We start from the raw sequence: 24,671 nt of genomic DNA on the forward strand, positions 1-24,671 counted from the left end.
AATTTTCACACTAACAATAAAGAAAGCAATTTAAAATAATATAGTTCTAGAAATTAAAAAAATAATGATTAAAAATTCTAATAAGATTTTTTCAAAATTATTCATGAACTTTTAATGTTGTGTAAAAGTTTTGAAGAGACATAATTAAAAAAAATCTTAAAATATCTATTTTCAATTGTAATGAATCAATATTTCTGATTTATTGTATAATAAAATATATAATGAAATATAAAAATTTAAATATTTAAGGATTAGTTATTAAATACAAGAAAATTGATCAGTTATCAATAAACAAAAAATAAAGTAAGTGAATCATACACTGTTCAAGTACCTCATTTTCTGTATACCTAAATTTAAGAAATTACACATCAACTTTTGATGTATTCTTATTTAATAGTTTTCTTTCTTTAAATTCCATAATTGAAATAAACTGTATCTGAATCTAAAGGCAGGGAAAAAGAAGATATAAAAAATAAAATTTGAAATAAAGTTATGGATACAATTTTTTTGTTCAAAAAATGGTCTCAAATGGTGCAAGTTCAAGAATACATAATCACAACTTATGATTAGACAATAGGACCATTTAAAAAAATTACATATTATTAACAAATTAAAAAAATTAAATTACACTTATACCAACAAATTGGCATTTATCTAATATCTACATGGACCTACATCAAATATAGATATTATATAAAAAAATTAAACTTAAAATAAAGCTCCAATAAAAGTAATAAACTCAACTCTTATTATCTTCAAAAGAATTTAATGAATCATGTTTTTATGCAAACTCATTTAATTAATCAAATAGTTTCCTATTATATAATTTAATGATAAAACACAATGAGAATTTTAAAAAAACAGCAGAAATAAATAAGAACAAAGAGTATTTATAAATATAAAATGACTCAAAGTAATGAAATAATTTTGATGCACACATGACAATGTTATGAAATATATTTACATCCTCACTTTACAGAAAAACTGATAAATTTTCAAAGATGCTTTGAATTTGTCCATGGCTATCACTCGATTTAGCAAATACCATAGGGGAAAAAATACAATTACCCTCATGCATAGATTTATCTTGTGTATATCCATCCACATTAATATCCAAAAATACTGATAAAATTTAAAACTTGATGACCTAAATTTCAAAATTACATGAATTGAGCTAAAATTTTTAATTAAAAAAATGAAGTTTATTTTGAAATACAATATATGTACATTAAAATCCTAAAAAATTAACTGAAGTTTTAATACAGATTGAGTAACAAATAGGCACTTATATAGACAGTAATTTTATGTCTATGACTGTACATTTTCTAAGATTAGATGACTCAGAAACCACCATGACGGGCATAGATACGTCTGGCTAACTGAACATCCCTTACCATGACTGTAACACGACCAGCATGAAAAGCACACAACTGGGCATCCTCAAAGAGGGCCACAAGATAGTATTCTGTGGCTTCCTGTAATGCTTCTATTGCCTTCCTTTGCCAAGAGTGGGATGTAGCACTTATCTCCTGCAAAGTTTCTCTTACAACTCGAGAAAAGGGCAGTTTTAGTATCAGCAAATCCTTTAAAAAAAAAAAAAAAACAATAAAATGGTTACACTATAAAATAGCAAATTTTCATGGGTTACATCAGGGCTTCTTATTTCTGAAAATGGAAACATCACTGCTGTGACCCATCAGTGAAAATATAGACTCCTGCACTAAATTTGTAACTTTTAGGAAATATTGTGAATTTCAATGTCCTCTGGATCAATTTGTTCAGTTAATTTCATTAACAGAGCTTAGAAAATTTCAGCCTGAAGTGGGAACAACAAATCTATACATATTGTTTTTTCTTCATTCAGTAATCTAACTTGAAAAGATTTTTAAACTTCAAATTTTGATAGACGTGTAACTCATGCTATTTCAGAAACCTTATACCATTCTGTTCATTGTGCTATGCATTTCTTTGATTTTCTGTCCATATCTTTATGCATTCAATTTTATCACAGGAGAGAGTAGCAATGTTTAAAAAATGGGTGCATTTAAACAAATTTTCATCATTGCTTGCTTCTGAAGTTAAACTTAAAATGTAAGTACAACAACAGATTCCTTAAAAAAATATACTCTATTTAAAAAATCAGAGAATTTTTATTTAATAAATAAGTTAGTTCCATTTCTTCATAACTATTTTTTTAATGACTGATTTTTTTTAACAACTGCAAACAGTAGATACAAATAATCCTTTTAATTATTAAAAAGACAATGGCAATTGAGTAATGCAATTTTAAATCTTTATTTTCTCCAATTTCCCAATCTAACACTCATATCAGATATTTGTATTTAAGATTAAATAGCATCCCCCCCCCGCCTCCAATGAACCCAGAAACAAAATTTCCTTTAGATAAATGCTTGTTTCTATAATACTGTACAGATAGTTAATTTTATTAATTAGGAAAATTCCCCAAATAATAACCACATCAGGGTTGCCACTCAAATCTGGAAAAAAAAATTCCCTGCACATACATTTAAGATACGAGAAAATGCACAAATAGCATTCATACGCTAGTTATAATGGAATATGGATTTAAAGGTGGAAAAGTAAGGAAAGAAAGCAACAATTTAACACTATTTGAAATAATAGAATAATAGCATATTAAAAGAAAGTTGATATTTACATTTAAAAAAAATTATATATTTTTTTATTATCTAGAATTTAGCTGGACAAAATTTATATATTAAGAGGGGAAGGGATATATTAGCTCTTATGCTGTAAGTCACAGAAAATTAAGGACTTGGGAGAAATAAAATACAAAACCTTTTTGTTATCGTGATACAAATCATTTTAAGACCAATTAACAAAAATCAATACAAAACCATTTTTTTTTAATTTATTTATTCATTTTTGCCAATTTAAGTATTTGGACGTCAATTTCTGCAACTTCTAAAGATTTTCAGAAATCAGTTTCACGGAGCTAATGGACCTAATCCATAACAAATAAGATATAATATTTGGTCTAATGTACATTTCTAAGCTATTTCACTTTCAGTAAACATATGTGAATATATTTCCAATATATCATTGAATTAATTAAAGGATGAATGTGATGCAATAAGTTTTAATGCCCATAAAAATTCAGCTTTAAATTATTCTTCTTGAATGAAAAAGTTAGAAACTGGTTTATTTTCTGACATTAAATCTGATGTTTTCAGATTTGACATATCATTCCTTTTAGATACTAAGACCAGCATCAATGATAACTCTCTTAAACTGGTACACAGTTTCATATGTTTTCCTGTTTTGACATGACTAGTAAGTAACTGTTTTCCCATATTACTTAGGCTTCTTACAGAACGAACAGTACACAACAAATTGATTTTTTGGAGCTTCTCAAACCTATTTAACAAAATCAGGATTGATTTTTTTTTTTTTTTAATCCATCCTATTTGTATTGCATACAGATTTTGAGAAGTTTATTGATTTAAAAATATTCTCTAATCTACTTTAAATAAGCTCACAGTTTCTCAAATAACAACAAAAAAACATTCAATAAACTCAACTAAGTTTAGACTAAACACCACTGCACTGCTTCTGCAGATTCAACGCTGCTAATTCCACCAGAGAAATATATTCTATTCTTTTAAGCATGCTAAATAGTTGCAATCGGAAATCTCGTAGAAGAAGAACAACTGTCTCACAAATCGAAACTGGAATGATCTATACAGAAAAAAAGAGGAGAAAGAAAAGAGGCAAGTTTCCACATTACACAATTGCGAACAGTATTATTTCGTTTTGGGAAGCTATGACTACAATCTTTTGTTCTTGCAATCTTTAGAGATCGGCATCATTTCGATGGGAAAAAATTAATTAATTTTTTAAAATTTAATTAATTAACTCAAAATTCTCTGTATTTTCCCTGTTTTTATTAAAATTTTCAAAATTCCTTGTATTTTCCTGGTTTGCCAGGTTCTCCCGGTGGTGTGGCAACCCTGCTCAGCAGTATCAAAATGATAATACAGAATACTGCTTTTACACATGTTAAAAAAAAATTTCAAAACATAACTGAGCATTAATAAGTTTATATATAATAGTGTCTCTATGAGCGAAGAAGTTTCCCTTTTTCAGAAATATATTTATTACAGCTGAGCATTTTGGCATTTTGTCACTACGCATCTTGATAAGGAAATAAATATTCTGATACATACCGTAGTCTTCTGAAATTTTCTTATCTCCCGTAGTGCAACCGTACCCGGTTTTCTTCTTCTCCTTCTGCCAGAGGAGGCTGACACAACAGGAATGGGTCGTATGTGTTGTACAGAGTTGCCGCCCCCTCGTCGTTGAGAAGTATCATGCCATCTTTCTTCATCTATATCTGCCTGTCTGCTTGTAGATGGCTGATTCTGGCCATGAGAACTGGGAGACGTTCTAGGCCTTTTTGCAGCTTGTTTTTGAACCTGCATTCTTTGTTCAGACTGTGGAGGTTGAAGAGAAAAACAGAGTAAAAGGAATATTATCATTTATTGCCACCACATCACAAAAGAAATAGTGAAAATTAATTTTTAATATATATAAGACATATTTTTCTCCTTATTAAAAAAAAAAAACACCTTTTTTTTTTTTTTTCTGAATTTTCAAGCATGGATACATAAACTTAAAACCTCAATAAATTACAATATTGTGATAAAAAAAATAAAAGATTTGCCTTCAATTTCCTTTTCTTATGTTCCTTCCAAACATGCTATATATCTGTAAGTGTGTGTGTACGTGTGTATGTAATATCTCTTAATTTAATTTAAGTCTTAATTAATTTCCTAATTTTTATTTTAATTTAACCCACATTCACTTCTTTCTAAATGTTCTCTTATTTCCTGATAAAAATTTTCAAATTTTTCATGCAATTAATCCTGCACACACTCTATAAAACTGCTGAAATCAACAGGTTATGCTCCAAGTGAAGGGATGAAAATCCTTTATGTTTGCCACATTCTTTTAAAGATACCAAAAATTCCCTTGCGTAAATCTACATGTGCCAAACAAATCCCTAGCAAAATCTTAGTAAAATCACTGAAGGGAAAATTTGTCTTTTTTGCTCTTCTGCTCTTGTGTTGCGATGTAGACTGACGTATTTCTTACCACTTATTCCTGTACATAAATTATGCATCCTGGAATGGAATAAATCAAAGTTAAAAATTCAAGTGTCTTCGTTCCAGCCAATCACCTACTAAAATATGCTTACACACACACACACACACATATTATATATATATATATATATATGTAATGATATTTGAAAACTTAATTTCATCCTAATTAATTTCTTAAAATTTTAACCTAATTCAGCCCATGTCAAAATCATTCTAAAATATTCTTTTATTTCCTGATCCCATTCCACTTTTCTTTTTAATTAATTCAACTGAAGTTTTATAAAAATTATTGCACCAGCAGTTCCCAGATGCCGAGTGAAGGCATAGAGAAGCTCTGATGTAAACAGATTCTTCTAATGGATCCCTCTGATCCTCTTGTCAAGGTCAAAACGTGTAAGAATTTCCAATCAGAATTGACATGTGTCAGAAATCTCATGTTATATAAGACCAGTATAAAATGTTCATCAGCTTTCCATCAGCTCTTTTTTTCACTTTATGTTGAGTATGTGTGCTTTTCGCTCCTGCTTGTAGATAATTATGCCTTCCCGGGATGGATTAAAGAGAAATAAAGCAAATTTAAAAATGCAAAGTGTCTTCTCTATTGTAGAAACTGCCTTCTGCTTCAAAAATTTAAGTTGCTTACATTATATATATATATATATATATATATATATATATATATATATATATATATATATATATATATATATATATATATATATATATATATAAAAATTTTCAAAAGTACCACAGCCTCTCATTAACTAATTTGGTCCAAAATTAGAGTATATTTTCATTCACATGACTTATAATTTTGAAATGAATATTCGCATCCAACAGTACAGAGACTTATATGCTACCATTTATGCATGAAGACCACAAAATAATTTTCATTCATCAAGTTCGTTCCAATTTTGAGTTACTATATTCATATGCTTACACAGAAAGGCATAATTTTAAACATTTTGTATCAATGATTTCCAAATGTTCTCTTTGAATATAAAGAAAAAATTGTGCTTTTGAATCAAATCATCTTTACTAATGTATGTGCCTGAAAGCAATCTATCTATATTAATAATATCACAAATTTTTTTGTGACATTTGCTGCAAAAGTACACAAGGGGCAATGTCTGGATTTGTCAATAATCTGAAATTCTCGAGCGAGGATGGAAATGACATTTCTACAAGGGGTGCAACAAATTATAATATTGACCACATTCATAGGAAAACAAAAATTCATAACCTTATTTTTACTATAATTTTGAACTTTAAAACAACTGTTAGTAAAATTTTAACATAGAGATGTAATTAATAATACAATTCATTGATTTATTAATATAACCATCCTTTTTATTAATTTATAAAAAAATGACAGAAGTTCGCAACATATATTCTTGAATGCTGTTATTATCCTTATATTCTTATGTCTCTCCATTGTTTTTCAAAATATTTCTCAATCTTATAATTATATAATTCTTATTATTGATCCTTTTTTTAAAAAACAAAATTCGAATTCATACCATGCAATATACTGAATCCTTATTGAATTATTTTAACTTAAAAATCAAAATGTATTACAATACTTGGTATAAATAAAGTATTAATATATTATAGTTTTCTTCTTAATTATAAGTTACCCTTTCAAAAGTATATATATATATAACTTTTGGCATTTGTTTTCAACCAAGTAAACTGAAAGACGATTTTTTTTGGCAAATAATTTTACTTGATTTCTTAAATTTTTCTTATAATTCATAAATCAAATGATGAATATTATAATAAATCTGTATACTTAAAATATGCATTAGAATTAAAAAAGAAAGAAATATACATTTTTTTATTTTTTATTATTTATTTTCAAAGTGACCAAAATAGTTCATCACAGAACAATATTTAAATAATTCAATAAATAATTATATTTTAAATTAAGCACAAACAACAAAAACTTATTATAATACATCCGATTTTTAAAAATATATTGAAATAAAATAAAGAAAAGAAATACCTCTTCGTCTTCAGAATCTTCTGAAGGTACTATTCGTTTTCCTGAATAGAAAAGATACATTTATATGCGCAGGAAAACTACAGAATAACATAATCGAAATAAAATATAGAATATTATAAATTTAATATTCAACCATGAACAGTTTCAAAGAGAATGGAATATTAATAATTATCAGGAAACTAGGAATAGAAACATGAGGTATGTTTTTGATTCATCTTTACTTTCTACTTAGAATATTGAAAAATATATGTGCAATTTGCTGCCTTTTTTCTTTAAATTGATTTGATTTAAAATTAGATGCAGATTTACAAATCATGTAGTAAAATTGATTTTTCTAACTTGTGTTTAAGTTATCAAGATCTCGTACATATAAAATATCATAATGACACATACAAAATATTCTAATTTTAAAGAGTTAACAGTACTAAGTCCTAAATGTTTGAAACACAATTATTAACTAAACAATAATGTGAGTTTGAAATAAAATTAACATCAGATAAATTTATGTCAGTGATCGAGATGAGAGAAGCAGAAACTCCCCCCCCCCCACTAGCAGACATTTTTTAATTAAATAAGTATAATGTTTCAATCAGGAAAACTGAAAAAAATTGAGATGCTATCAGTTAACAATTCATTTTGAGATCCATTGATTTATTTATTTATGTTCCTGAATGGAATGCATTGGTAAGAATGTGATGTAACATACATTCAGCATGAATTTATTTAAATCCAACCGAGCAGAAAAGTATTACGAAACTTGACTCAGTGATTTGTAAGGCATACAGCATTCTTCATACAAGTGGTAACTCTTTGAATCATAAGTTATTGATGTTCATAGGTTAAAAATTTTATTTTTAAGTTGAAATATTTACAACTGCAACAATTTATACATAAATAGTAAACATCCAGTCAATTTAATTTTTTTAAATTTCCCTTCATTGTTGTATATGAAGGAAAGTTTTGCAATGTATGCAAAGCTAATGATAGTCAACTAAAACAAAATCTTTGGAAAATTTTACTAAAGGAAGGAAGCTGTCTAAAAATATATACATTTTTTAATTTCAATATTTGAATATTTCTATACTTTGAGAAATAAAAGTAGCTATTTCTCAAGAGGAATAAAAGTAAAATTACTAATGTTACATGAATACCACTAAATATTAAATTATAGTTTTAAAACTTTCACACTTTTTTTTCAAAATATAAAAATTCAATTTTTAGAAATATTCAATCAAATATACTAAAGCATTCTCACTAAACTAACTTTTGAGAGTTACAGGTAGACAGACATAAGATGTAAAGTTTTTCATCATGTGAAATATATTTTATAAAGAAGAATTTAATTTAATCTTCAAAACAAAGCTTAAATCAGATTTATTTTAATATTACTATTAGAAGAAATCAAAATTCTTCAGAGATATAGGGGATCTTAGTAAAACAATGGTACTTTTTATTTAGCAGGAATAAAACCAGGAAGAAAAGAGAAAAAGATTTCAGAGAATGAAAATACAAGACTCTGTGAAATGGTTCAAGCAAATTCCACAATTCTGCAAAAAACCTCAACAAAACAGATTTGTACAAAACAATTCGTGACTTTTTTAAACATGAATCTAACTGAAAGCACTTTCAGTTGCAGCACACAGAAAGGACAAGCATGAAATATGCAAAACTATTTGAAATATTATACTGGTGCCATGCGAACTCTTCTATCATAATATTAGACTTATACTCTCTGATGTTTCTCCACAGCCCATTCAATGCATGCAATGAGGGAGATCAGTTTTTAGCCGTCTAATTTCAAATGCTACTTATTTCCATAAATGAAAATAAGACAAACGATTTCAAATTACTTCTTTTTGCCTCATAGGATTTAAAATCACTGCTGATAGATGAAGGATTAACATCAAATTCCTTCCTTTTTTTAAGTTATTGAGAATATTTTCTACAGTTTTCAAAACAGACATGGGAAGCTGTACCACTACTTGCTATTGACCAGATGAATTTGTGGATCATTTGACTCAAGATAAATGTTTAATTTTATCATTGGTTTAAAAATACAAACAATTTTTATCAGCATCAAAACCAAAAAACTTTATCATTTCCTGTTTGTTGTTCTCCCCCCTCCCCACCAGGTATTAATATAGTTCCCAATTATTAATATCAAATAGTTCCTGCATTTATTTTTCACAGATAATAGTAATCTTCTTGATTACAGTTGGTTTTTATACACAATATGATAAATACTTTAATTTAAAAATAATATAAACTACATATATAAAATTTATATATACATCAGTCTAAAAAATTTATTACTTATTTGCTTTTTTTTTTTTTTTTTTTTTTTTTGTAAAATGCCCAATATTTTTGGAGGGGAGTGGAGAAATTATAAAGACTTCAAGTAAAAATCTTTTTAAAAAAATTTATTTATCCACTTTGCCTCACTTATTCAGGGAATCTAGTCACATTATACAAGAATGACATTGTAAATTTTACCCAACGGTAATTTAAAATTTTCATTTAAATACATATAATTTAATCTGAACTTTTTTTTTTTTTTTTTTACTATTTTATCTAACATAAAGTGTATCTACTCCCACTGTGGGCCAATATCAAATTTCTAAACTGTTATAGATAAGCATGTGCCTCAAACTGGAGAAATGTTTTAAATGATGCAAAGAAACATACTCCATTTTATTTGAGTAAATAAACATACAGTTGAAAAGACTACGAAGTCTAACTTCTTATACAATCCTCAGGTTCTATTAACCATATTAAATAAAATATTTTTGATACAGAAGCATTAAAAGAAATCCCTCTTCTGCAATTAAAACTGAATTGCAGAAGAGGTATTTTGCTATTTTATATCTGAAACCACTATTTCAGTTTTTAAAAAATACTTCAATGCCTATCTAGAAGAAAATCTGACAGTTAATGTATGCCTTCTTATCGAAGCAACTACCGATTCGTCTAAAATAATGAAATTTAAAACTTCATAAATTGGCCAGTTTGGATCACAGATGTTTCAATTCAAAGTGTATCTGGCGTTACTAATTGATAATTAGCAATGCAAATTCTGACAATTAGAAAAAATTATTTTACTAAATATGACTAATCAGGCCAGAGAACTATATTAAAATTTAGATTTATAATTTCTTCAGCAGTATGTATACTGATTCAAATAGCTTAATAAATAATTTTTTATTCCATCTGATGTATTTTATCAGTTTGAACTATATGTCAACATCTAATTATAAATAAGTTACAGAATCACAATCAGAATGAACAACTTGTGGACAGGATAAATGAAAACCATCGCCAGAATTATATATATATTTTTAAACAATAAGAGAACAAGAAAACAAAATTTGAACACAATACAAAAGAAGGCATAAGACTTTGCTTGGATATATAATCACAGTCTAATATGACTAATTTTGTTATTGTAATGAACATCCATGCCATGGAAGTTTATTAGTCAAAACAGTTAATTTTGCATCAGATATTGTGATGCATGTTTATAGCTATTGGCACAGTTACATATTGATTGCTTAAATCCTTTGAAGTTGCTTCTTGCATCACCATTTCATGGAATGTATTGCAGATTGTCTTAATAGCTCCTTTGCAAGCAATAATAAAAGAAATGCTGAATGAACGAACTGAAATTATGCATGGAAAATACTCCATATGGTAGTGAAATGGGCCATGATAAAGGATAATCATAATGATTACATACTATGTAGAAATATTCATTATTACATATAGAAACATAATTTTGGCCGTCTTTCTGTATTTTGTTCACAATTATTTTTTCCTCTCTTTGCTTATAAGTAAGTTATAACTACCTGTATTTCGAAAAATTGTCTTAAATTATCCTGTACTCAATATACATAAGGGAAAAGAATTAATTATAAATACAAATATTTCTATTAGTAAAGATCTATACCTTTAGATGGACCTGGATTTCCTTTCCCCTTCTTCGAAGATAATTTTACTGAAAATGGAGAAACATCGACTCTAGCAGGTGTAGATGTACGTACGACATCATCATCTGTCTGTGATGCTTTAAAGTACAAAAAGTTCATTAATTAACTCATTGCTTTTAGAACAATTAATAGTACTATGAAACAATGAATGTAGTAGCGTATGAGTATGAAATCATTTCACTTACATGGTGAAATACATTCAATATTAAAAGTGAAGATAATGCATAGAGCCCATTGTCTCTGCAAAAGCTAACACCTATTTTTCATTAAGATATGACTTTATAAAATATGGTCATTTTTTAGTACTTCTACCTAACATGCTACTTCTATCTACCTTCTGCAGAAAGCTAAAATTTATAAAATAAGAATAATCAAGAAACTTTCAAAAGAGCACTTCAATGAATTTAAAATTAATACAAACTCTCAAACTTTTTACTTGTTATGATTTAGAAAATTCTCCAGCTGTTTTCAGAATTTATTTCTCAAGATTCCTCAGTTTGAAAATTAAGAAATTAAGAATTAGTTTAATTGCTCCAAAATGAGAAAAAAGTTTTTTAATTTTTAGTATATAGTTGGAATTTTCCAAATTGAAAATTCATAATACTACAAATTTAATTATTGGGTTTACATTGCAATTTTTTTTTTTTTTTTTTTCTTAAAGCATAGCAATTTTAACATATGATATATTAGGTGTAGATGGTTTGCCTACTAATTGCCCTAGGCTCAGTAAAGACTTCATATCTCTAAGCTGTACTCCCTTGTCCATAATTTTTACATATTTTGTTGACAATCCAATCCAATACATGCAATTTCTATATAAATGTGGATATTTCAGTATCAATCAGCAAAAATCACTATATTTCAGTGTAAGGATTCGCCATTGTATTATTGTATTTTTATTCTGATGTTTCCATTTCAGACACATAAAAAACTTACCTTTTTGAACTAAACTGGATAAAGTAATTTGAAAGTCATTTTTCTTTTTTTTTTAAGTATGTCTAAATTATACAATTTTGTTGTTCATATTGAATTCAGATTTTAAAAACCAATTGTAATTTCCTATACGTTTGAATATAAAGATGTATTTTGCAGACTATAAAGGTTATTAAAGAAAGATTAAAGGTGTAACAGTTAAAGAAGTTTCATTAAAATTTTTGTCAATAATCACTAACTCAAATTTCCTTCATCATATTGCTAATGGAATATGTGAAATGTGCATTCTGTGATAGAACATGTAATCGAAACATGAGATCTCCATCTCGTACATGAAATATTTTTAACAATTTTTTCAACACACTATACCACATATATCAACAATGCTAAATAAAAATTCATAAAGGAAAATCTTAATTTCTATTGTTATCTTTTAAATTTATTGCTGGATCAACAGCATACATAGCACCATATTACTATTAGTAGCAAAAACATGACATTTTTTGCATAAATTAAAATCTCTGAACTAAAATGGTGTATAGATTGAATTTCACATTTTTCGGAACAATCAAGCAATAAGCATCTTTCATTATTTTATAATTATCCTGTACTTTCAAGTAAAATTTAATATTGTGATTGAATGTCCCAGATTATCCTGAATGGTCTTGAATTTTGATTATTTATACTGAATTTTAACTTCATATCCCATTTTCATATTACCAGTAAATAATTTATATTAAAAAACAATAAGTTTGATTTAAATTTATAAAATTATTTTTTGAAAAATTCACTTTCTTATTTTTACTTTTCAAAGAACATGGTCATTATCATGTGTTCAAAGTACATGAATCAATTTGAAATAGAAATAAGATTAATAAGAAAATTATATTATTTATAGAATGTTATGAATTTCTTTAGTTTAATGATGAAATATTATAGTGTTTCTAGTGGGTTTTTTTTTTTTTTTTTTTTTTTTTTGGTGAAGAGTAATTTTGTCTTGTAGCATTTCCCTCACTCAGAATCTCACAATGACATACAAAAAAATGTAATCAATTCAGACATTATCCAGTTATGGTAGTAATCACATTCTCTGGAGATACAAGAAGGTTATCAACCTACATCTTTTACTAGAAGGACCAGGATTTGAAGCTAAAGGTTTTCTTTTTGCTTTTGGTCCAGGCTTTTTAACAGATTTTCTAGGTGAAGTATGTACAGGTGCTCTATAAGCCTCATCATCTGATGACATATCAGATTCAGACGATGAAACAGGACTGAAACATAAATAAGTGCTATAATTATTTTGTCATCTAAATGGAAGAAAACAGTTTTAAAATCTAAATCCACCACACAAAAAATTAATTAGTTAAAAAAATTAATGACATGTGGTAGAATACAAAAATTCTGAGTGCAAATTTACAAATCAAAAACTAAATGAATAAAGTTCCCAGAAAATGAATAAATTAAACCGAAGATTAATAAAATCATGACAGCAAATTAAATCGAATGTAACATATAATGGCGTATATTATCAATAATAAACATTTGAAGCACTTAAAGTAAGTGCATGAAAAACTTGCTGTCTAAAACAATACATGTAATTGCATTGTGCTATTATAAATTTGCATTCCATTAAATCTATGTTGCATAATTTATCTAGTTCTTTCATTTAACTGATTGTCAAAGCTCTTGCAGTGGTCCACTTTTATACTTGATACCCCATGTTTCATTGCACATATTATGGAACATGGGGTATCAAGTATAAAATGTAGACTATACATGTTTTTTTTTTTGTTTTTTTTTTTTTTTTTTTTTTTTTGTTTTTTGCATGCTTGATCTATTCTGCAAACATGTCGAGGAAAGTTGGTAGGAGTGGGACGGATTTCACAATTTTTTTTTAATTCATTAGTTTATAGACTTACTTAGACTGCAGTTTATAAATATCTAACAGTATGTTCTCTATTTTAAAAAAATATAAAAGCAGCAAAATGCCAACAATTAGCTTTTATTTATATAGTTAAAAATTGTAAGATTTTTGTCCGACACCACTCTCATATGAGAGTGATTTGGGATTCATATAAGGGAGTAAGTAATGGGAGAAGGTTTGAGAAAATTAAAATTAATAAATATTATATTTTGATATCCTTTATATTTAATGATTTAAGGGGGATTTTATCGTTGTTTTACATGCCAAATAAAACATCTTGAAAACTTTTATTTTCTTTTACAATCATTTCCACCAATTGCAATATATTATTATTTAATATATTTTTCACTTTTTGGGTGCTTTTTCTTCCATATTCATAGCATTTTTACATTAAAAAAATATAGAATTAGTAGTTCTTTTTAATTTAGAGTGACAAAAGCTTTAATAAATAAACTTCATAAAAAAATTTTCATAAAACTTACTTAAAATTTATTATATTGCATATTACTTCCTTATATTTACAGTAATATTTCCCTTAACTAAAACTAAGATGTAAACATGATTTTAATTAGAAATTTTTTTTATGGGAATGACACAGTATGTATTTATACTTTATGGGTCATTTTCAAAATTCGGTGCCATTTGTTGTCCATGTGAAAACACATTTTTTTTACAAGATGTTATAAAGTTTAAATGATTTTTCTTTTTACCATGCTTTTTAGCAGGCAATTTCCAGTGGAGAAACAATAAAATTAAAATAATTCATCTGATTTTTTATTTTTTTTTTCTAATAAAGAAGTTGAGAAGAAACAAAAATTCAGCTGTCCAAATCATAAAACTCAAAATGTTTTTTGCTGCATTACTTTCCAAAAATTAAAATTTTTATTCTGACATATTTTTTTATTGTGAAATATACTTTTAATTATGTTATAAAGAAGGTTTTAATAACCTTTTAAGAAGAATAGATGATTTTTACCAATTAAATACAGCTGTCCAGACATTAAGTCATGTCTGTTACCATACAATATTTTCAACATTTTAAGCAACAAGATTGAAATTTTAAAATGACAACACTTGTATACCATTGAAACATGTTCTAAGAAAGAAATGCAAGCAGCCATCTTGAATGTTTGATTGAAGAAGCTGAAGCCTTTTTGTGTTAAGTATTTTGCATGTCATGTCTGTTACCTTAATATTTTGTATAAAATATATTTATTTATAAATTTATTCAACTGATTAATTTAGGTTTTTAGGCTTTTAATTTTAATTAAAATTTATTTTCATGTTTTTATGGAATTATTTAGTTTCCTTAATTTTTGTACTTTGAAATGTCATGTCTGTTACTCTATATAGTAACAGACATGACAATCTTGGTAACAGACTTGACATGTTTCAAGATTTGAAATATGGTTCAATTTTTGGGTTTGTTTTGTTTAAATTTTAGTTGATGTTTTAGGAAGAATTTTTTAAGGGTGTGGGGGGGGGGGAAGGGAATAAATGTAAGTTCTTACTTTTTGAAAGTGCATATTTTTTACAGTTTTCATTTTTTCTCTTATCTTCTTTGTTTTTTATTATCACATTGTATTTACTGAATTGATTAATGTTTGCAATGTTATCAAATCATTTGCTTTATTAAACTTTATTTCTGAAAATTACGTGTGCAAACATGCTACAGAAGTGCAGGCATTTCATTTCGGAGGATCGAGAAAGCAGGCAACTCTGCATACTGGCGCTTTATATCTAAGAAACCAGCATGAACCAATTTCGTTCTGCACAATTTCCAAATGTTACGACCATGGTCCTGCAGCAATTTGGGCTCACCTTCAGCCAATATTCAATGAGCTTAAGAGAATTTCCCCCGAAGTTGAAATTATCCACTTTTTTTCTGATGGCCCTACCACACAATATCGACAGAAGAAAAGTTTCTTCCTTTTGAATGAGCATATAGCAAATAATGGTTATAAGTATGGATCATGGTCTTTTTTTGAGGCTGGTCACGGCAAGGGTGCTGCTGATGGAATAGGGGGAGCCATTAAGAGAGCTGCTGACAAAATAGTTGCACAGATATACCCGATGCAAAAACTCTGTTTAATGTTTTAATAAATAAAACAAACATTCAGCTTCATTATATCTGTGAAACAGATGTAGAAATGTTTAAAAAAATAATTCCATCTGATATTCCGGTTTTAAAAGGAACGATGAGCGTAAACGAAATTTTTTCTTTTGGGAACGACTCAATGTTTTTTAGGGATTTAAGCTGTTTCTGCAGACAGAAAAATGTCTGTGACTGTTTTACAGTTAATGTATTTGCATTAAAAGAAAATGAACAAGAACAGCCATGACAATAAATAACGCAGAAAATAATCGTAAATCTTTTTCTTCTCCTTTATCCAACAATTTTCAACAAGATATTCAAGAAGGAAGCTTCGTACTTGTAAAATTGGAGGGTAAACGATCAATAAAATATTTCGTTTCAGTAATAATCGACATCCAGGACAACAATTTTACAGTTAAGTATTTAAAAAAAGTCAGGAATCATGCAAAGTTCTTTTGAGAGGATGATAAAGAATATAATATTGAAACAGAGGATATTGTAATGAAGCTTCCAAATCTAACTGGATGCTCTTTTTGCCAATTACAATATTTGATGTTTGATGTGGATCTCTCCAAATATGATGTTGAATAAATAGCATTGTAGCTCAAGAAAATACTAAAAAATAAAATGTGTACACATGTTCCAATTCTGTATCTGTGAATTTCAAATAATATATACATATTTTTTTTTAATTTTTATTTTATAGTAAAAAGTTATGTACTAAAAGAGAAACACATTTTAGCTTAATTCTATCTTTCAAGCTTTACATCAAAATTTGGCTCCTGAATTTATGTCACGTATGTTACTCAGTGTCACGTCTGTTACTTTGTGTCATGTCTGTTACCATTTCAAAATTTTCCTTAAAAAGTTTAAATTGACATAATATTGCTACAATTCGAGTTACATATTAATTGACTCTGCCTAGTATATATAAGAATGACAGACATTTTGCATTAATTGTTTTTTATAGTATTTTATATTAAAAAAATCCTTGTAAGAATTATTTATTAGTAACAGACATGACAAACAAAAGTATAAAAATACTATAAGAAATATTTTTTTATTTGAAAGTCTTTATTATATGGGTAAAGTGACTCTATACTTATATTAAATATAGCTTTACATTATTGTACACTGAACTTAAATACAAAAATTACAAGAAAAATGTCCGGTAACAGACATGACAATTTTCATCATATCTGACCAAAAAAACATCAATTAAAAATATATAAAAGAAAAAAATGTATCAAAAATATTCAAGTAATATACAGAAATAATGCCTGTTTAATAATATCAAAAGAAATCTACTAATTAAAATTTTTTTTATTTTTGTCTTTTCAATTTCCAAATGGCACCGAATTTTGAAAATGACCCTTATATGATATGATTTTAAGGAAAAATTTAAAATTTTTATCTTTAGTATATTTTGTTATTCAGAAAATGTACTGAAATGTAATCAAGCATGTTCAATTCCTACCTAAGTGATATTTTCCCATTCTTTCAATTGCAGAATTCGTTTTTAAAGCATGCTACCTAAAGCTTTGTTTTTAAAGCATGCTACCTATGCTACCTAAAGCATGCTTAAGTGTAGCACCTAAAGCATGCTACACTTAAGCTTAATTTGAATGTTTATAAATGTTATATCTTTGAGTTTATTATAAATTTAAAATATTTTTATTTTTCATATAATAACATGACTGAAAAAAAATCATTTAAAAAATAAGAATTTGTATTTACTTCTGAGGTATAAAAATCAGGTTTTCTGTTTTAAACACAAATAATATTATAGCTGATGTAACAATTGGGATCAAACAAAGGCCCTTAGTTGCTCTGTTAATGATAAAAATAAACTAGAAATGGATTCTGATCTTTTATTTAGATATAAATGCAGATGTTGCATATTTTACAACTCTTCCCTCTCATGGTGTATATACCAAAAAATACACAAATGTAAAACAATACCAACCAAGCTTATTTACAACTGAAACATGCTTAATAAAATTATTTTCAGAATTTAAATCCAACTTTAATATGATGCTGTTGAAATTCCAAGTTTTTTTGATAAATTTTAAAGATTTTTAAAAAGTTGCAAAATTACTAATTTTATCTGTTGCATTTTTTCTCCATAATTAGTAATAGCAGTGGATATATTTTGTGTTTGTGACTGCAGCTATAATTTTTTTAAAAATCACAGGTAGGCTTAGTAGGAGAAAAAAAAAAAAAAAAAAAAAAAAAAAGGCTAAACTTCATAAAATAATGAATTGTTCCAAACATAAACCCATAGAAGTAAAATAATCGAGTAAACAATGAAATAAATAAATGTATACAAAAAAAAGCTGAAGATATTAAAAAAATATTGTAAAATAATCAGAAAAAAATTAATCAATCTGAAAAATAAATTACTACTCCAAAAAAAAAAAAAAAAATTCTAAGAAAATGTGTCATGTTCTGTCACCATTTTATGAGAGGGCTACTTTAATCTGCAATAATCACAACCCCATCTTAGAAGTCACAGAAAAATCCCAAGATGACTTTAAAGATGTAAATAAATAAGAAACTAAAAAATAATCTATTACAGTCAAAATCAGTATTTGTGTTTAACTGCATGCTAGAGATTAATTACCAAAGATTCCATATTAATCCAATATGTTCATCAATACACACAATTAAGCCAAAACTTTGCTAATAGCATGCAATTATGCCAAAAGATTCCCAGTGGCTTGTGATTAACCTTCCAATGAACACATATATTTAAAAAATACAAAGAGAATGTTTTGTGTATTCTTGCCACAAAATGCTACAAAAGCATGAATTTGGTTATTCTTGTAACTCAATTTTATTACTCATTTGATCAACAAAGCTTGGAATATTTTTTAAATATTAAAAGCTTTAAAAGAAAGAACTTTAAAGGAACTTTTTGATAAAAAAATTCTGGCAACCTCAAAAATATTCATAATGAATGGATTCATATAATTTTTTTAAATTTTCATACAATTAACAATTTAAAATTAAACTAATATTATGTAAATATTTTATTTCAATTATAAGAGTTTCAAAACTATAAGACATATTGTAAGAACTTAGCAAAAAAATGTATCATAAAAAGTATAGTTGTTATTACTATTACTAAACTGCCAAAAGGATTCATTGTATTTAATTCCAGTTCAATTTTGTAATGTAACTTGGTCTATACAGTTTTCTCAAAGATGTACTTTTAAATTTTCAGCTTTAATTAAAATGCTGAAATGGAAATTCCATTGATTTAACAATGTACCAAATAAACTGAAATTTTCTAATCAAATATATTAATGCAGCATGGCTAAATAATGACTCTAGTTTCATTAAATAAACCAAACTGGTAAATGATGATAAGAATTAACTATAATAGATGGAAATCAACTTTCCTGTACAATTGTATCACTAAAGGTGGATAATAATGGTATTTGAGAAGAATGCTTGTTCTAAAGAAAATAGGATATGAGGATTTGATGTGAAGCAATGTAAAGAAATGTATACAGAATAAAAGAATACGGATAGTAGAGTGTATCAACATTAAGGCAATCCAAGCAGTAAGTCACACTTTTCATTTCATTTCTACTTTCATGTATATTATGCATATATATATATATATATATATATATATATATATATATATATATATATATATATATATATATATATATATATATATTGCTATCACTAATAAATTTAGACTAAAAATTTTGGTGACTCTCTTCATTTTAGAACTTGCTTCTAGAAAGAAGTTTTTTTTAAACTATATCTATTGATATGTCAGCATGTTAACTCAAAGTTGCACCAAGTTAAACCAATAAAATTAGGAAAGCAATTTTAACACCAAATTTGTACATTTCTAAAACAATTTGGGTGAAATCTATCAAAGGGAAGTCAACCTGTCCAAATGCACAAGAATACACCAACTCAAAAATATGAAGAGCTATATGATTTATAATCAAAACTGTAGTATTAATTTTTTTTTATCAGGGTAATCATCGGTTTGCACATTTATACGTAGGTAAATGGCTTGAACATAATAAATTTGATATGCTGTCTTGTAGCCATCTGGTGGGAAGTAAGGCATCCAAAATGCATAGGAGTGAGTTGAGAAAAGTGGGACAGATTTGACAAAAAAAATTTTAATTCACTGATTTAGTGAATTAAAAAGTGCAGTTTATAAAAATCTAACAGCATGCTCTTAAATTTACTTTTAAAAAATACAAGAATAGCAAAATACAAACAATTAGCTTTTATTTGCATATTTAAAAATTATAACATTTTTGTTCCATACCTCCCTCCTATGAGAGGGATATGGGACATGGTGACAACGTTTGTGAAAATTAAAATAAATATTGTATTTTGATACCCTTTTCATTCAATGATGTATGGTTTTTGTACATGATAAACAAGAGCTGATTTTGAAATCTTCATTGGTGCTGTCACATCTTGAAACTTTTTCTTTTACAACAATTTCCACTCATATACTCTTCTCTTGTTGGGTGTTTTTTCTTCCATATTTGTGGCCTTTTTATACAGAAAATATAAAATTGGTAATTCTTTTTAATTTAAAGTGACAAAAGACTTAAATAAATAAATTTCATAATTAAGCTTCATTATTTTCATTGTTTAATATTTATTATATTGCTTATTACTTTATTACATTGACAGTAGAATTTCCCTACACTGAAATTAAATGGTAAACATGATTTTAGGTAGAAAATATTTTTTTTATGTGAAATGATACAGAATGATCTGTAGTACATATTTATACTTTATACGATACAATTAAAAACAAAACATGTTTAGATATACTGTTCTCTTCAGTAAATTTTTGAAAAAGAAACAATATTTCATTTTATGCTCTTTTTTTGGTTTGTTTGTTTAATGAAAATTCAGCTTTTTTATTGTTGTACATTATTGCTATATATATGTTACTACTAAAGCTCAAGTCATTCATGTGCAGATTATCTAACTAATCTGCAGATTAAATGATTTGCTCCATTAAAGTGCAGAATTAAGAGTTTTCTGCATTTTAACTAGGTGATATACACATTAGTGACTTTTGTGCCATTAAAGTTCAAAAGTTTGCTTCTCTCATTTCCTTGTCCTATTCCATTTACCAGTCTTTCCACTTTTAGTTTGGTTTTGCCAACATCTGGTTGTTGCGGGTTGCTTTTATTTCTCATAATTGCATAGCTAATTCTGTTTTCAAAATCATTTATGCCTGTACACATTTCAAAATATGTGACCGCAAATTTTAATGTACATAAATAGGTGTGCTTGTTGCAAAAACCAATTGTTATGCAATTCAAAGTGTCACCAATCTTTAGACTATACTAATAAGTGAGCATAATCTTATTATATCAGAAATTTTTTTCCTTAATTGATTGTAACAATATGTTAAACCATTTGATTCTTTGTATTACAATTTTTCAATTGCATTGATGATTAAATCTATCAAATGCATTGACTGTATTAACTTGATTCTTTAAATATGAAAATAGAAATAAGCAACATTTAATTTAAACATACAGAAACATTGCTGCTACTGCAAAGATCTTATTTTCACTTAAATGAGTGCCTAGTGGGCAATGAGCAAATTATCAAGGTAATTCCCAGATTACCTATGTAATTAAAGAAATAAAACGTTTTTTTTCTGGGCTTTAAAAGATCATACTAGTTAATGTGCAAAATAGCTTTCTGCACTTTAACAGTAACACGCACACACACACACATATATATACTATCTTAAATATTTTAATAAATTTAAAATCATCAACTTACTACTGAATTATAACACCCAAACAACTACTTTTCTTAAACAACATTAAGAAAAATTAAAAACTTTAATCATTAGCATATTTTGTTATTTAGAAAATGTATTGAAATGTAATCAAGCCTACCTCATTCCTTTCTTTTTCCATTTCCCCAACATTTTCTTTTAAATTGCACGCTACATTTAAGCTTAATTTGACTGTTAGTTTGCAAACACTATATCTCTGAGTTAATTATACATTTAATATATTTTTTTTTATAAATAATAAGACTGAAAAAAATTATTGAAATAATAAGAATTTTTATTTACTTCCAAGGCATTTTCTTTTTAAAACACAAATAACACTATAGCTGTGTAACAATGAGAATCATGCAAGGAATTATAGCTGCTCTATCTGATGGAGAAACTAGAAATAAATTCTAACCTTTTATTTCAACATAAATGCAGCTGTCCCATTCCTCCCAACTATCATCTACTTAATTTCCTTCATTATATCACAAAGTACAAAATGTACCATTTTGTATCACAACATTCAGAGGTCAAACCACTTACACTTATAAAATGTTCTACCTCTTGAGGGGTTCCACCTTCCTTCCAATATCACCCCAAACTATGCAGAGAATGATAAAAAGTAGAGCAGAAAAAAAATGTCAAAAAACCCCCCAAGAAAACTAGGGGAGGGGGGGGGACTTCCTTCAACTACATTAACAACTACCTTGATTCATAGCATCCTTTAATGATTGCCACGTAAAATAAATTTCAAAAGTTGAATAATTCAGTATAAGACTATCCAAGATGCTACATAATATACTTAACATTCAAGCTACAAAAGTAATAATTTTAACTTATTCAGCTAAAAATAATCTGAGCTGTGTTTATAAAATGACAATTGTTTCAAATCCCAAGACTAGCACTTTTCAATAATTGTATTTCACTAAGAGGCAGTAAACCGAAAGATGAACACTTATTAAGCCGCTTACTTCCATGAATAATTTGAGTTCACCCTATTACTAAATGTCATTGCTTCTCCTTCAGCCTTTCCTCTCATCTCTTTTCTAACAAAATAAATGCCTCCTGGCACATATGCAACAGTGTGATTGGCTTTTAAATCTGAGATTTAATAATATTTCCATCTTCTAATTGTCAAATTTTGAATTTATCTATAAATGCACCATAATTTTAAAAATTTGTACCAATTTTAATTAAATGCATATTTTATAATTACACTTGTTCAAAAAACAAGCAAAAAAAAAAACAGTATCTTTTTACTTTCTTTTTGACAATGAAAGAAAAACGAATAAAATTCATTACTAAGACAAAAGAACGTTTATAAATTTGATTTAAAAATATTTTTCAAAAATTCTGAAGTAAAGAAAAAAAAGATGCATAATATTTAAATAGAAATGATAAATGTCTGTATTTTAAAATAATGTAAAAATAATTCCAATGTAATATTTTCCTAATTTTTCACTAAAATGATAAAAAATTTCCTTAGTTCATAAGTAATATTAATCAATTTTGCTTAATTTCAATTAATATTAAATACACTGATAATTGCTAAAAAGAAATATAAGATATTTATCATCAAAAGAATAATTGAAAGTTATTAGTAAAAACATTTTTTAAAAACACTGATATGATCTATATTTTACTGTAATGTTATAATTAGATTTTAATACAGAAATATCATAAGGACCAAATAATCTGATCTGAAAATATCTTTTCTGATCAGAATTTGGGTTGTTGACAATATTACAAATGAAGGATAGGGCAACTATCCGGTAACCAAAGTTGAATTACTCTGGGACGATTTGTCGCCAAATATAATCCTGTCAAATTTTTATTGCAACCCTAAACGCTTTTATTACCATTCCTTGTAACCACCCAAGATGGCGTATTTTTGGACAATTGGCACGATTTTGTCATGCTCGGCGAGAAACGATACAACAATCTGAAGATCCAACAAAAAATATGAAAACAATACTCCCGATATAAAAAGATGAACCATTATACTTTTTACAAATAAACACATAGAAATAAAATCAAAACTGTTTTAAACTTCTTTCGCGATTTTTAGGCACTTTACTACTTCAATATGTCTTTTTTTTTAAATTTCACTTCAAATCAACATAATGCATTCAAATTTGATTTCAAACCAATAAGCATGTTTAAATGCAATCAAACTATTTGCACATTTACAAACTCAGATTCTATTTTAAATTAAATCTCGACTGTAACGAAAGTTTGATTATATTGAAAATATGTATAAGAATTTAGAATACAAGCCATTTTAATGGAATACAAACAGTTATGAATAACGATTATGATCCGTAATATATAGCAAACAGATTTAAAAGGGAAACATACCCAGGCATTATAGAAGTTTAGATTTACTGTATGTGAGTTATAAATATAAACTATATAGCTATTTCTACTTAGTAAATTGTTATTTCCACATACTTGTCAAAAGCTCTTCACACGCGAGTATTTACTTAATTTTTCCCGCCATCGTTATACAGCTAGGCGAAACCCATTATCGACAGAAACTGTACCGGCTTCTCATTCTCAGAATTCCCGTTACGCAAGTGAAATCTGATTGGTTTATTTAGATCACATGAGCTTGAACCGTAGTCATCAGATTTTTTCTGTTGGCGATTTAGCGTTCCGTTTGGCATACGCGTACTTAAAGAAATTTATTTGAGAATAGTTGTGCCTGCTAAAGAATTGCTGCTGCTTTAGAATGGTTGCGCTGAGTTTCAGTTGTTTGGATTTCAAAATTTCATATCTGTTTTAAAA

The 24,671-nt window shown here is 27.1% G+C and overlaps 1 protein-coding gene across 2 annotated transcripts; it reads right to left on the bottom strand.

Annotated features, from left to right (window-relative positions):
* Positions 1 to 260: 260 nt before the first annotated feature.
* LOC129966014 (histone H3-like centromeric protein A) lies at positions 261 to 24,431 on the bottom strand. 2 transcript variants are annotated; one of them, XM_056080346.1, is made up of 6 exons: positions 24,336 to 24,431; positions 13,185 to 13,336; positions 11,093 to 11,209; positions 7,150 to 7,190; positions 4,206 to 4,472; positions 261 to 1,583 (listed from the first exon to the last, which is right to left on the bottom strand). In XM_056080346.1, exons 2-6 carry the CDS (start codon positions 13,309 to 13,311, stop codon positions 1,341 to 1,343), a joined length of 795 nt encoding a protein of 264 aa, XP_055936321.1. In that variant the 5' UTR covers positions 13,312 to 13,336; positions 24,336 to 24,431; the 3' UTR covers positions 261 to 1,340. The 2 variants fall into 2 exon arrangements, with proteins under 2 accessions (XP_055936321.1, XP_055936320.1); XM_056080345.1 differs by having other exon boundaries at positions 24,243 to 24,395.
* Between the last annotated feature and the right edge of the window lie 240 nt (positions 24,432 to 24,671).

Source organism: Argiope bruennichi, chromosome 4 (genome assembly GCF_947563725.1).
Source record: "Argiope bruennichi chromosome 4, qqArgBrue1.1, whole genome shotgun sequence".
NCBI lineage: Eukaryota > Metazoa > Arthropoda > Arachnida > Araneae > Araneidae > Argiope > Argiope bruennichi.

Excerpts from the sequence above, each read along its gene's own strand:
- LOC129966014 (XM_056080345.1), bottom strand. Across the intron at positions 7,191-11,092 it reads AAATCCAGGTCCATCTAAAG|GAAAACGAATAGTACCTTCA; the intron begins GTATAGATCTTT and ends TTTTCTATTCAG. Across the intron at positions 4,473-7,149 it reads AAGATTCTGAAGACGAAGAG|TCTGAACAAAGAATGCAGGT; the intron begins GTATTTCTTTTC and ends CAACCTCCACAG.